Source organism: Xiphophorus maculatus, chromosome 22, assembly GCF_002775205.1.
Source record: "Xiphophorus maculatus strain JP 163 A chromosome 22, X_maculatus-5.0-male, whole genome shotgun sequence".
Classification (NCBI taxonomy): domain Eukaryota; kingdom Metazoa; phylum Chordata; class Actinopteri; order Cyprinodontiformes; family Poeciliidae; genus Xiphophorus; species Xiphophorus maculatus.
The window spans coordinates 11,691,619-11,706,101 of NC_036464.1; the positions used below are offsets into that span (position 1 = coordinate 11,691,619).

A 14,483-nucleotide genomic window follows, 5' to 3' on the forward strand; every position below is an offset into this window, starting at 1 on the left:
TCCCAGACTTGGACACCATATTCGATCCATCTCAAAATCTGGTAACTGACATATTGTCAATCTTCTCCACAATTTTATTTCTGATCTCTTGTATTCCTTGGTTTATATGATGCTATTTGCTCACAAATGATCCCTTACAAAACTCTCAGGCCTTTATAAGAGAAGTGTGCTTATATTGAAATTAAATGGGACACAAATGGAGTCCACTTTCTAATTAGGTAACATATAATTAGCTAACGCTGTCAAACTAGAGGGATGAATGCAGATCCATTGTTATACTGTAAATATTGTGAATTATGTGCTATCTCCCTTCCACTTTATTACAGTTAACTACTTTGTCACACTAAATTTAATTGAAATAAACTGAATTCTACACCTTTAAAATCTAAGAAGTTAAGTGAGTACAAATATAGGTGACTAAAATCCCTTTCCTAACATTGTGTTAGATAACACACACTTTGGAATCTCAAGAGGTTTTCGCACCTGGAAATCTTTGTCAATGACTCGGACTTAAACTCCCTTAATTAAGTTATGTTTTCTTTCTTTTGAGAGGGACATTATAGAGCAGTTAAGCACTATAAAATTAAAAATAATTCATTTTCACATGTAACCAAAAAATTGTTAAGATCATAATGCAATTCATCTCCATCTTGTGTTTGAAAGGTCCTCAACACATGGTAATAAAACTGAAAATATTGAGTTTTGAAAAACCAAGCAAACTTTCCAAGAACTTCGTATGACTAGAGAGGGAAATTAAAGCCCTGCTTAAAAGCAGAAGATCTTCAGTAAACTCAAATGACTTTTGAGGTTTGTGCCTTGATCTACTAAGCCACATTCACACACATGCACGCACCCCCCCCCCCACCCACACATATAAATAGGACTTTCATGAAAGAATCATCTGAAGAGAACCTTATCTTCATCCTCATCTCATAATTTATACTCAGAACTTCACAGCACAACCTTCAAATACTGGCTGGTACAAAAAGAGTCTTGTGAGTTGAGTTAAGTTAATAAAGAACTTTTCAGCCACTTTGAGCAAAGATCTGTTTTGATTTTTTTTTTTTTAAAAAGGAAACTGGAAGTTTATAAAATCAACTGCTCTGACTGTAGTTAAAGAAGTGGAACAATAATCTTTTGGACTTGTGCTGCAGTCTGTGGCAGGTAGAGAGAAGGTAGAATATTCTCAAATGCAAGCAAATGCTAAAATCAGACATTGTGCAGAACCACATCCTGAGCATTTTCAAATAAACACATCTGTAGACCTGCAGATATCCTTACTGAACATACAAGCATCTACAACGTAACCATCTGATACACACATTTTCACAGAAATTCGAAACATAAAACCCTCATAAGAACTGGAAGCAACCGAGCAATTACATGGACTGTTTATAAGCTACTAACAACACCTGCTAAAATGTTGATAATACGCTCTGAATTTGCTTTTGCTTATGGTTCAGTTACTTCTTGACATTATTTTTTTCTTTCTTTCCTTTTTTACAACTTGAGAATGATTTATAAAGAGATTTCTGCAAAGAAGTATTATGTGTATTTTAAATATTCTGATCTTTAATTGCCCTATTTATTGCTGACAACATTTGCATTTCACTGGCATTAAAAAAAAACAAAGTTACAGACCTAATCATGTGAATCCACACCACTCCAAATGGTTATTGCTTTTTAAAAGCCAAATACTGTTAAACAGTTGTTTCCCTTGAAGCATTCCTCTCATATTTCAAGTCAGTTCATGCTGTTGTGAGCATAACACAGAACTTATTTTCTCAAACAAACGCATGGCCTCCTTGAGCAGCTTCAGTGTTAAGAGATCAGATGTCGGGCATGTTTTGACTGCATATTATAGATATTGCTTTTTATTTGCTACATGGGTCCTGGGGTCTATGACAAGTATGGCAATGTGAGTAAGAGAATAGCCTATCTATGGTAAGTCTGAGGAAGGTTTTCCTTGAAAAAAGAAAATTTTACATCTGTTTTTCTCAAAATATTTCTTTGAAACTGAACACAATTTTCTGATCTTCACAGCCAAGGTAATCTAGTTATTAAACCTTTCTAAAGGTTTCAAAGTCATGATGAGTACTTTTCATCACATCTTTGTCAGCACAAGAGTGCCAACTGCAAACTGTGTTTTTGCCGCATGAAGATACACACAGACTTTACCAATAGACTTTTTCACTAGCAGTGAATATTCCTGAAGCCTTCTTTTGACATTTCTAACTCTATGCTGCAGTTGGCACATTCAGTGCGCAACATCTGTTTATAGGTGCTACTGTACACAGGTGAGGCAATCAAATGAATCTGCAAGGAATGGCATTTTCATCAAAAATCAAAAACACATCTGCTTTCTGTTTATCAAAAGCTGTCTATTGATATTTTTCTTTTTAATAAAAAAGAAACACATGCCAAAGGTAGCATTGCCTTTCACAACAGTTTTCGATGCACTTAATCTTTTCACAGAGTTGTTTTGTTCCAGTAAGTGCTTTATTTTTCTGTAAATGGGTAAAACTAGAGTGTTGGTCATTCCACTTCCTTTCCATTTTGTACCTTTGTTTATCAGGGGTTTTTTTATAACTGATTTATCAAGTATGAAATGTGTTTTGAACCAAATGTGCATCATTCTCCAACTGCCAATGTTATCTGTCACACCTACTTTGGCAACCAGGCCTAAAGAATAATTTTCCATAATTTGCTGTTAGTGTCCTGTAATGAACTGTGGTTATGTTGCCTCAATAAATATTAAGAAAGAGGTCACTGAGATGATCTCAATGCTAAATGTTTTGGTTTGGTCAATAATCTCTCATATTTTATCAGCCATCTGGCCCAAACAAGGGTCAGGAATTAACTAAATGTGAAGAGCTTGTTTTAGTTAACGGAAAATGATTTATAAATAAATTCAATTGAAGCGGAAATCATTGGGAGGGGGGTGTGGTAATCCAGCAACAACATAGAAAACTCATCGCCTTTTGAAGTAGAGAGAAACAAAATGTTTTGTATAGAGAAGAAGGAAAGGGCAATATGACATAACTGAATCTGAAGACTACATGTTGCAAACATTTGTGCAGCAAGTGAGATTTTTGCCACCCCTATTTTTAGGAAGAAGTCCTCCAGATATGTAACCACTGCTGTAAATCGTGTCCTTACTCATCAAACTCAGGCTTGCAGACTTTCATTACACTAATTTTAATTACTAAATAATTAGGTGTTATAATTTTATGTATGGTTTGGAAGAATATTTTCATCAGTGACAAATATCCACTGATATATATATATATATATATATGTGTTTTACATTCTATTTGGTAATATGTAAATGAAAACAAATTGTTTATTTTAATTTGTTTCTCTTTTTTGTTGTTTTACTATCTTTTAAAATATGCCGGTCTCATTTCCACAAACCTCTTGGTTAAATTAGACAAATTTACATCTAAGTCTGCCAGGGTGTAAATAATTTTGGACATAACTTTAGTGTAAATGAAAGATATAAAAAGCACCATTGTATCAAAATGTTCAAGAATGATGATTTATTAGTTTACAGATTGGAACTAAAAATATGCTTTTCTTCCGAAAGGCATTCCTTAGCTGGTGTATAAAATTATTTAATGACAAAACTAAAGAGCCTCAGAGGGAGAAGACAAACTGGACAGTAGTAATAATTAGTAAGAAACTAGCTGGTAAAATGTACAGTATCTTTTCCATATGTTTATGAATGCATTTTATTTTTTAGCTTTGCAACATAACCTAGATGCAGAAAACACTTTCCTTTACTGCTGAATTGTAAGAAATTTGAAATACAGAAAAAAAAATATTTTAAGAAAACAATTAAACAAAAGAGCACTTTTTGTTCTCCAATACATAATAATAAAGGAGTCATCTCAAAGTGCCTTAAGAGTATAGATTATTTATGAAATATGCATTTTATAGATTTGTACCAGACCTTGAGAACTGCTTATACATTTTATACTCTATATAAAATATAAAGTAACAATTTAGCTCATTGTTTCTGCTTTTGATATTTGACATTTTCTGAACTGTATGTATCATGTATGCTGCAGGAACAGTTGTATGCAAACGTCTGAAAAGTGAACTCAGCTACATATACAAGCTAAAGATACTAAACCTAAAAATCCAACAACTTAACATCGAAAAAATATCTGCTGAGGGCTCAGAAAACCTTAAAAAGGAGGGATTTCTAAGGCAATTGGGACACAGGCTATTTGAGATGCCTACTGTAACTAATGACAGATAATGCCTGTATAAGACAAAACAGATTCTGTGCTGTTGATCTGAGCGCTTTCCTTCACTGAATTGGAACTAAAATGGACTCCAAGTGTACTGAACAATGGGAGTGAGTATAATGCAGTGTGACTACTGAGTGACTTGACAGAGATCCAAAGTGAATAAAGGCCCTCACTATATGCAGCAGCCAGGCTAAGCTGCTGCAGTGCTCAGGACTTTGGCGGGTGACGGTGCATCATAACGCTTCATACACATTTAATTTGCTAATAAATCCTTTTGTCATTTTCTACACGACATATTGTCTGTGTCGTAAGAAGCTGTTGAGATGAAAAAGCTTCTTTTGAGAATCTTGGCAATTTCACTTGGGGAAATCTCCTTCCCTCTTTTGTTTCTATAATAGCTGAATTATTTCTTACTTAGAGACGCCGGATAAAACACTGAGCTAGATCATGCACTTTATTGTAATAATTTCTTTTTCTGAAATAAATAGGACAAATATCTGTGATGTCAAACTCAATTCTAGCCTACTCATTGTTGTAATATAGTGGGGGACACGCTGAGTTATAAAATATTAATCTGAAAACTTTGAGAATTTCAATTCTAATGTTAAGTCATTTGGGCTAATTTGAATGTTTCTATCTTTTTTTTTTTCAAATCCGTAGAACCCATAATTATTTGTCTTCATTTTCACATTATCTTTTAATTCCATTTCCTCATGGAGTTATAAGGTGATGCAGTTATTTCAAAGTTCAATGTTTGAGTAAAATAAGTTGCTATCAGTCATGCAGAAAATATAGGATTAAGGTGACTCTAATTTCAGGAACAAGAATTGTTTTCAGGTTTTTATATTGCTCTACAGTATTGTCCTTGGGGGAAACTTCGGAGGATATTTCTCTAAGACAGTGGCCCATAGAGAGCCTTGTTTCTCTCTAATCCTTGAAAACTGACAACTTCTAGTTTTCTGTGAAGACATGACAAAATCACTTGACAAAATAATGCTAGAGGTAGATTTTTTTCCCAGCAGCCAGAGTCTACAAAGTATAAGCATGAAGTGGTTACTGATGCTGAGATATAGCATGGTAAAATGGAAAAAAACAATAATTCCTGGAGACTTCTTTAGGTTAAGGTCCATTTGATGAGATTGAAAAAAGAAAGTATCAGATCAGCCCTTATCAAAAGGTGACTTTTCACAACTCTCCAGTGGCTGAAGAAACTCAGATTAATCTATTTGGAAATATTTCCAAATGCAAAAAAAAATAAATTAATAAATAAAATAAAAATAAGACTTTCCGTGTGAACTAAAGAAGCACCACTACACCAGTCTTATGAACATAGCACTTTTTTAAACAGCCAGCAAAGTCAGGGTGGCCTATCTTCTAATCAGCCAACTTAAGGCAAGTTACCCCAGCAGGTAAGTTAACTTTTAATTTTACGTGTGCCAAATGTCTTGGTGTATGCCTTTCAGTTCAGCACGTTACAGAATTACTTTAAACTCCTACACGTGGAGAAAAAACATCTACATTACAACTTTTAAAAGAGGCACCAAAGCAGAGTTTAACGCATTCCAACAAGCACTGAAGTCTTCTATACAGGAAAATTATGGAGTCTTAGTCAGCTATAGAGACAATGGAGAAAGAAAGGTTGACCAAACCAAAGGTTTTTGTCAGGAAGGTTTAACAGCGAAAGGATGCAGCTTACTATATCTGGAATGTAATTGCTCACTTGAGACGACATGAAGCAAAACGTACAGATCACAGGTATAAAGTAAAATAAGTTAAGTGCAGGCTCAACTCCTGCAGTGGTTAACCAATGCCCAAAGACAATTTGAGTCTTCATTCTGGAAACACACTCAGATTGTATCTTACATTATTGCCAGAAAATGTAAACAATCGTTGTTTAATGTCAAATAAAGAAAGCAATGTTCTTCATTTCTCTTGATTTATATGTAGCAAATACATACCGAACTGTGACTTAATGAAGTAATGCATCAAAGTCCATTTTTGTGAATTGCATTGCTAATACTTAACCATTTTATTCTCCAGAGTTAAACTAAAAAGAGCAAAATACAAGAAACTATATGCTATTACTATCAATTATATAATTTCAAATAAGCAGTAATCAATAATCAATATTTGTTAATAGCAGTAGTTCTGGCTTTTCTCTTTTGAATGACACTAACCCCATCTTTTATGCAAATACCCTTATAATATAGAGCTAACAAATTTTTGTTTAGGGTTATAATGCTATGAGAATTTCATGCCAACCCATGGGTACCAAAGAGTTTGGCTACTGAATGTCTGCCTACTCTCACCTTAAATTTATGTTAAAAGTGGAAATCTGTAAAACACTCTAAAGCTTCCCTCTGCTTAAACCAGCAATTACCTCCCATGCTCCAAAATTCAGTCACACTAGCTTGAGCTAATCCGAGCATTAATTGGATTTCAAAGCAAAAGGAAGAAGAGGAAGAAGAACACCGTCATTCACTTTGCAGGAGCTCAGACTCATCAGCCTGCTTGATTTTGATTGTGAGGGACGTGGGAGGAAAAACCCACACAAACAGAGAACACCCAGGACAAAAAAAAGAGAAGGAGAATTTTAATCTGCCATGCTGTGAGTGCCACTGTGTCTCCGTTTACAACTTTTTTATTCATGAAAGGGGAACGTGTGATTAAAAATAACACAGAATATATGAGTCATCCAAGTGGCACATCTGGATGCTGTTTTGCCGGTTTGGCTTTTGAAAATGATACAATATTAAGAAATGAGGTCTGTCTTTTTCTAGTCTGCCTAATCACCTTAACTAGGTAAGAGCTTTAACCTTTAAGTGCTATACTTCTTCAATGTGGAGCACCGCTGGGGTATTGAGGTTCCAATAGCTTGAGTATACAACCTCCAGCCTGGCTTTTCTTTGATGTGCTCCAAAAGCAATGGCCTACCAGGAACTGAGAAGATCAAAGACGTGTGATTTTTATCAAATGGAGCTCTTGTCGGCTGTTTGTAATGCTTTGCTCTTCATCAGCAACACCCACTCTGTCACTACGATGCCACAGGAAGCACAGTGCTCTTTTAAACCCAGTGGTGATCTCCCGGTTATCCAGATGAAAAAGGATTTATTAAAACCTCCCATCAACCAACTCTATAAATAGAAGCTCGTAGAAAATCTTCTGAGAGGAGAAAAAAAATAAGCTGTACTCTTAAGCTGTTATTAACATGCGAACAGAAAAAATATGTGAAATGTTATTTTGAAGCAGCAAATACTTTTTCATGAAAGTAATAATAATGCTTCCTGGTAATATGTCTGTCACTACATCATACAGTAATGAAAAAAAAAGTAATACAAAGCTGAATCATACTCGCTCTCCCTACACTTGTTACTTGACCGCAGGCTGAATTTTAATAGTAATTTACATCAGATACTACATACATTATTGCTTAAGGGACTGAAGTGGTTGTCGAATTGCAGTTAAAGTGGTTTTGTCATCCATACTTATTACATTATTTAGAGAATGACTCATAATAGTATTACTGTGTAAAAGTTATCTTTAAAATAACAGAAATTACACAATTCAAACATGTCCCACAGATTTTAATGCTTTTAGCAACTCTCAGGGGGAGTTGACCAAACTGCTTAACATCTGCAATACACATTTTACTATTTGCCTGGATAAGAGAACTGCCACCTGTTTTCCAGGATGCTGCTTGTTTTACTTAAACATGTTTCTGCTAGCAAAATCTTTCTATCAAAATCCTAAAAGTTAATTCATTGTTATTGGGTCTCTGTTCGTCCTTTGTGTCTGGTGGGAAATTCAATTCAACTCAATTACTATTCAAAAATACTTTATTTTTTCCCAAAGGGAAATTAAATGTTGTTGTAACTCATATTAAAAATTCAGTGAAAGTAGCTTTCCTGAAGTATGCCACAAACTAAACTGTGTGAGGTTTTATTTTATTTCTTTTTTTTTTGTTTGTTTTACATACTTATGTTAAAACATAACCATTCACGCGTCTAAAAACAACTTTCCAGATATAAAGAAAGAAAACAACACATATCTAATACCTTGAAAAACGCCCTCTTCTAAGTGTGCAAACCTAATTCAGAAACTAAAAACGATCCTTATCATGACAGCTCATTAATGTGTGAATGCGTGGGGATGTATGCATATCATGTTAATGTGTGAATTTCAATAGCAAACAGGTACCATGATTGTGACATTTTCTCCAGTAAGCATTCCACTGCATAAATTATTGCTGATTTCCAACAAACACAAAAAAAGACGTTGCATTGCTCTATGGCAACACTGAAAGGGCGACATACCTGCTGAACACCTCCAAAACTGTGAAGGTTTTATTCAAACATTGTTGATTACAGTGTCTGGTAAAAGTATCAATACCCCCTTTGTTTTACACATGTTCAACTGTAACAACTATAAATGTAAATGTAGTTTTTTGGGATTGTATGTGATAGACTACCACAAAATAGCTCATAATTGTAAAGTGGCAGGGAAAGAATACACAATTTTACATTTTCTTATAAAAACTAAATGTGTGGCATAGGTATAATCACTTCATTTTACTGTGATTATGATTACTGTGACATTTTGCACATCTAAAATTGTTGACCACATTTATTGCAGAAAATTTCAAATTTACTCATGTTGGACATGGAGTGTTTGTGAAACATTACTGGCCTGTGAACTAGACCTATCTGAGAATCTTAGTATATAATCTCAGACAGATTTTGTTCTACACTATTGAGCCAAATAATCTTTTGAACTCAACAATTACACTGAAGCTCTGGTAATGACAATAGTGTCATCATCCTGCCAGTGTTGGCCAAAATGTGAACCATAGTCTCAAGTCTTTTCCAGTATCTCACAGGTTTTCTGATTGTCCTATATTTATTTCCATCTATCAACTCTGACCAACTTCCATGTTCATGCAGGAGAAAAGCATCTCCACAGCATCATGTTGCCACTATGCTTTATGGTGGAGGTGGTAAGTTTAGGGTGTTAGTTTTCAGCCACACAGTATTTTTCATATATGCCAAAAAGATAAATTTTCTAATCTGACCACAGGAGACTACCTCCACAATGTTTGCTGTTTCCTTTACATAGCTCGTAAATATCAGCATTTTTTATTCGTATGAATTTATTTGAATAATTCCACAATCTCACCACTCTTTCATAAAGGATACATGTGTGGACTGCATAACAGATTCTTCCACCTGAGTTGTGGATCTCTGCAGCTCCACCACAGTTACCATAAACCTCTTGTCTGTTTATGGTAACTGGACGGCCATGTTTGATCATCTTTTTTTAGGATTTTTTAAAATAATGGTCCCTGAGATGCTGGGAGCTGGAGATATTGGGTGTTTTTTTTTTTCCTTTTTATAGGCAATTCATTCATATGTGATTTTGATTTTAAAACATTTTTGCAAAAATGCATATATTCTTTTCCTTTCACTATACAGTTTTGAATAATGTTGCATTTTTCTATCACAACAAAATCCATTATGTTAAGGCTTTTAGAAGATATTAAAAAAATTCAAGGGGTATGAATATTTTAGAATTTAAGACAAAGAACCAAAGTTTTAAGTCCTGGCTTGGACAATGTAATTTGACACTGCTGCATCAATGATCCCATTCTTTTTGAGTGGCTTGAATGCCAAATAATAAAGAAAAATGTGTCCAGATTAGTACTGTCAATTGTTGTAAGGATGACTGTGACATAAATGTATAAACAAACACAAACAGAGTATCTTTGGATTTGCAGCCATTTTAGCTTTGTGCTGATGTGCAAAAAAAAAAAAAAACACACATCCATTTTAAATTCACTGCAATGCGTTTTTAATTTAGTCTGACCAAATGAAAGAACCCCTCAGGTGGTCTGCTTTGTGCAAGCGTGGTCTTTACTACACCCAACTCCCCTGTCAGCTTTGAATCTGCAGTTGACACATTTCTAAGTCAACTGCAGTCCATATATCTATGTGTGCTCTTTGTTTCATGGGCCATCATAGTTCAAACATGCATTTAGGGCAGAGGAAGGAGTGACAGACGTGCACATTTCATTGACATGTTTACTATCTTATCTATGCAGACAGTAGAGTGCATTACATCTTCTACTAGTTGAGTAAAACAAATAAGATAAGTGGATACTTACCTTCTTTAGGAGGCCGTCTTACTTCTGCACTCAGATTGCAGATTTGACCGACATGTAGCTGAGGTGACAAGCAACCCTCCGTTTGTGGGTTTAAAGGTAAAACCACATTATTGAGCATGAGCATGCTCTCTGATTCTCCATCGCCTAAATGCTGAGGACATGTGCATTTGGTGTACACGATCCCACATGCCTCCACTGTCCCTTTCTCTGCTTTCAGGCAGTTCTCCAGCCACGTACAAAGCACTTGACACCCAAACTGGCTAGGGCTCGCCTTATTCAATACTAAGAACTCCAGGATAGACTGCTCCTCCTCATCCAGCTTCTGCGGCGTCAATCCATTGTAATCGTAAGGAAAAACTCTCCGCAGCTGAGCAAAATTTTTGTCGTACAGCAAAAATATGTAATTATTCTTTGAATCACAGAGATATACAATGGATGCGTTCACTTTGAGCAACTCGTTTATCTTCTCGTGTGAGTAGTGATCAAACTGATAAGCAAGCAAAGAGTATTCAGAGCAGCTCAAGTCTCGCTTGTATAGTTTAAGGTAGATGCTGTATTTGGTTGGGTCTGGGTTCTCCAGCGTCCATGTACAGTTTGTGTAGTTCTTGGGAAACATTTCAGACACCGAGTATGATCCATAAATGACCCCCTTGACCAGAGTGGAACACCAATAATCTTGGGCACCAGTTAATCCAAACATAACCAGAAGATAGGTGGAAAATATATAAATCAACAGGTTTCGAACAGCCTTCATCCTATGTCATTTGGCCTGCAGGGAAAGATGAAGAACATCATGCAAAAAGAATATTAAATCAGAGCACAGACACATTATGGATGATTTCTGTCAAGTCTAATTGACATGCTTCACATAGTTCTCGCCAAGTCCTTCCATGGAGAGGGTGAAAAAAGACACATTAACCTCAGCAGCATGTCTTTTGCATCCCCCTCATCCTGTCTCCTTTTTCCACTATACTTTGTGCAAACATTGCCACCTTGTGGCAGCTTAAGCCCTTCTGTGTTTTTTATTATTTATTTTTGAGGGAGGTGGGCGCAATAATGTGAGTCATTTAGACTTTATTAATTGGGTCATATTTGGATTGGCACCGTCTCAGGAGATATTCGAATTTAGCTGTTTGGAATGGCATAATGTCAAACACAAATTGCGAATATTGGCATGGAGGTCCTCACGAGTTTCAGTATGCGACGGTTTGTTTTTTAATGCAGTAACCAGGGTCTTTTCAGTCAAACTGTATTCTTTTGACTATAGTCTGGACAGTCAGATAATGAGAGGAGGGTGAATTTCATTTAAAAATCATAAATAAGCCAATATGTCTTTAATGCATCCTCATGCATGACCATTGTTTTATTTTCTCTCTCTCTCTTTCTTTCTACGCGCTTTCAGAAATACGCACGAACCTGCTCTCGAATTCAGAGCTTGGCATATTTGATAATGTAATTTGATAAAGAGCCAGTATTTGAGTGGGTTTGAGCGTGTGTTGGCGCGTGCGTGAGTGTTGCATGAACGCAGGCCCATGAGAGGGGAGAGGGAGAGAATGCAATGCGATGTCCTGATTGCTTTAATCCTACAGGCAATGCAGCTGTGAGCAGTGTCACAGCAGAATGTGCATGCGTGTGCGCGTTTCTCAAACCCTGCGTACCCCTTGTGTGCGCGCGCACGTGTGTATGTAAGTGTAGGCGTCAAAAATCCCAAAGTAGGCTGCAGATTGCAGTTTTTCAGAGAATAAATACATTTGCATCTCCCAACTTCTTTTAGGATGATGATGATGGGGGGGGGGGGCTCTCCGTTAGAGCAGACTGGCATAATATGTGTCATGTAAGGATTTGCGGAAGCTGTGCAGAGTTAGATCAGCTTTTGCTGCGATATGTAAACCCATATGATCCCACAGCCCTCCCGCAAGATTTGTGGCCATGCAAGGCATTCACAAAAAAAATAAATAAATAAACAAAAAAATAAATCAGTATTCCGGAGATGAGAAATCGCTCGTCAAGAGAGTCCCGATTTTACTGCCCAGGCTTCCTGGAGCAATTTTGTCTGAAGAGTAGATGTGGATAAAAAGGCACGTAGGGACTACATCTCATACCGCAGCACTTTAAAGTGATTTTTGCCTCTTAAGGGGGAGATCAGCTCTTTTAAAAAAAATCATCTGTTAAGCACCCCAGACTAATGTGAGCGGATAAACGTTCGTCTTGTTGAATATTGACGGGGCAAATACGTAACAACTTTATCAGAGACATGACACAGAAAAATTACCTCATCTCTAACAATCGTAATTATTGTGACAATTAAAACAATATCTTACCTTACACTGCGGAAGCTATGGCTATTTTTCCAACACTGGCCACATCCTTATAAATAAATTCTGCAGCCCTTCGGTGAATCAATACTCCCCATTCCCGACAATAGAAGTCCGGCGCAACAAGATGGTTCAGTGGATGGAAATAAAATGCGTTACACTCCGCTCTGCTCGCTCATATCCTCCCTGTCCTCTTCCTCTTCTTCTGCTGGCTTTTTCCCATCAAAACCGGAGCGCAACAAACGCACGACAGCCACCGAGCAGAAGAGAGAAATACCAAGAGAGAGAGAGAGGAGACAGGGAAAAAAAGGAGAAGGAAACAAGAAATTCGTGGAGTGATGAGAAGAAGCGAGCGAATTCTTTACTGTGTTACCATAAATTAAATCGTCTCTATTTTTTTCTCCCAAATGGTTTCGCCTCTGGTAAAGTCGCGTTTCTCCAGTCGTTTTGGAAAAAAAAGATGAGCAGAGGGGTAAAAGAAAGCAAAGATCCTTTTGGTGGGTGGATGTGAGATGTTTGGCTTGACTTGTGAGTTATAACACAAAGAGAAATAGACGCGCTTTTGCTTGGTGCTTGCAGAGCTCTCGAAGCAAGGCTGCAATATCACGTCACATTCAGCCGCTAAGATAAAGCACGTACGTACGCTTCTTACTGCCGCTGCGTCTGGCACCACCACCACTTTCTTTCCTGCCATCCTCCTCCCCTTTTTTCTTTTTTTTTTCTTCTTCTTTTTTTTATATATACCCAACACAGCCTTCTCTTATTTCGAGTCAAAAGGGTTTCCCCCGTGAACTGGACCCTCCTCAGTGCTCAGACAACACTGCTGCTTTTTTTTTTCCAAGCAGGAATATGTTTATGGAGTTTTTGTAGTGATTTTTTTTTTTCACAGGACAGGTGGAGTAAATATGATCGGAACTGTATCCATACGCTCTATCAATAGGACCTGGTTTGCAAGCTCCTCTCCTCCTACTTCTCTAGTGGGTCAAAGCCACTGCTTCCACCTTTCACGTTGCTGGAATAACAAACGCTTGCGGGACAACTTGAGCTGTCTTCGGGGAAAAAAAAAAGTTGTTGCGAGTTACTTGTCTCTTTCTTTGCAGGTGCAGTTTCTCCATTCACGCTCTCCTCAGACATGTGTTCACAGGGGAGCGCTTGTGTATCCTGCGCGCCTATTCAACAACTTTCGACCTTTCCTTGTTTTTTTTTTTATTTTATTTTCTTCAAACGCTTTGCCCTGATATTTTAAGAGGCATTTATTTAACAATCAACAGTCAATTCAATCCCGCGTAAGCTCCTTGCTTCAACAGTTTGTCAGTGACAATACGTTATCAATGAGTCTGCAACAGCCTCCTTTGCCTGCTGGCTGAATTCATGCGGAGAATGCAAACATAATGGACACGGGAGTGGATCTGATTGCCTTTTTTAATTAAGGATGGAGAAGGGATTTGTTCACATAGGTGGCTGTTCTTTATGACAGGAGGCAAACAAATATTTAGAGTATATTATTTTTTCAGTTTTCTTTAGCGCATAATGCAACATCAATCTATATATTTATATATATTTTATTATTATTTTATTTTCTGGAGGCCTGTTAAATTACAGTATCTTGCAAAAGTATTCAGAGCATTGAACTTTTTCACTTTTTTTGCCAATATATATATATGTAGGCCTATATATATTTTTAAAATAAAAATCAAAAAAGTGTGAATGAATCTCTCTTGTGAAGTTTATTTGTATTCAGTATTTTTTTGGGGG

General features: G+C 36.6%; 1 protein-coding gene across 8 annotated transcripts in view; it reads right to left on the reverse strand.

Moving 5' to 3' along the window:
* adgrb3 (adhesion G protein-coupled receptor B3) overlaps window positions 1-14,271 on the reverse strand; it is a 132,329-nt gene extending 118,058 nt beyond the window's left edge. For 3 of the 8 annotated variants that reach the window (XM_005807626.2, XM_023327282.1, XM_023327281.1), the window contains exons 1-2: window positions 12,735-14,268; window positions 10,414-11,182 (exon numbers count right to left, since the gene is read on the reverse strand). In XM_005807626.2, coding sequence (XP_005807683.1) covers window positions 10,414-11,167 — 754 coding nt within the window. In that variant the 5' untranslated portion in view covers window positions 11,168-11,182; window positions 12,735-14,268. Of the gene's footprint in view, window positions 1-10,413; window positions 11,183-12,734 lie in introns of all 8 variants that reach the window. The other 5 variants (XM_023327284.1, XM_005807625.2, XM_023327285.1 and 2 more) reach the window with 4 other exon arrangements.
* Between the last annotated feature and the right edge of the window lie 212 nt (window positions 14,272-14,483).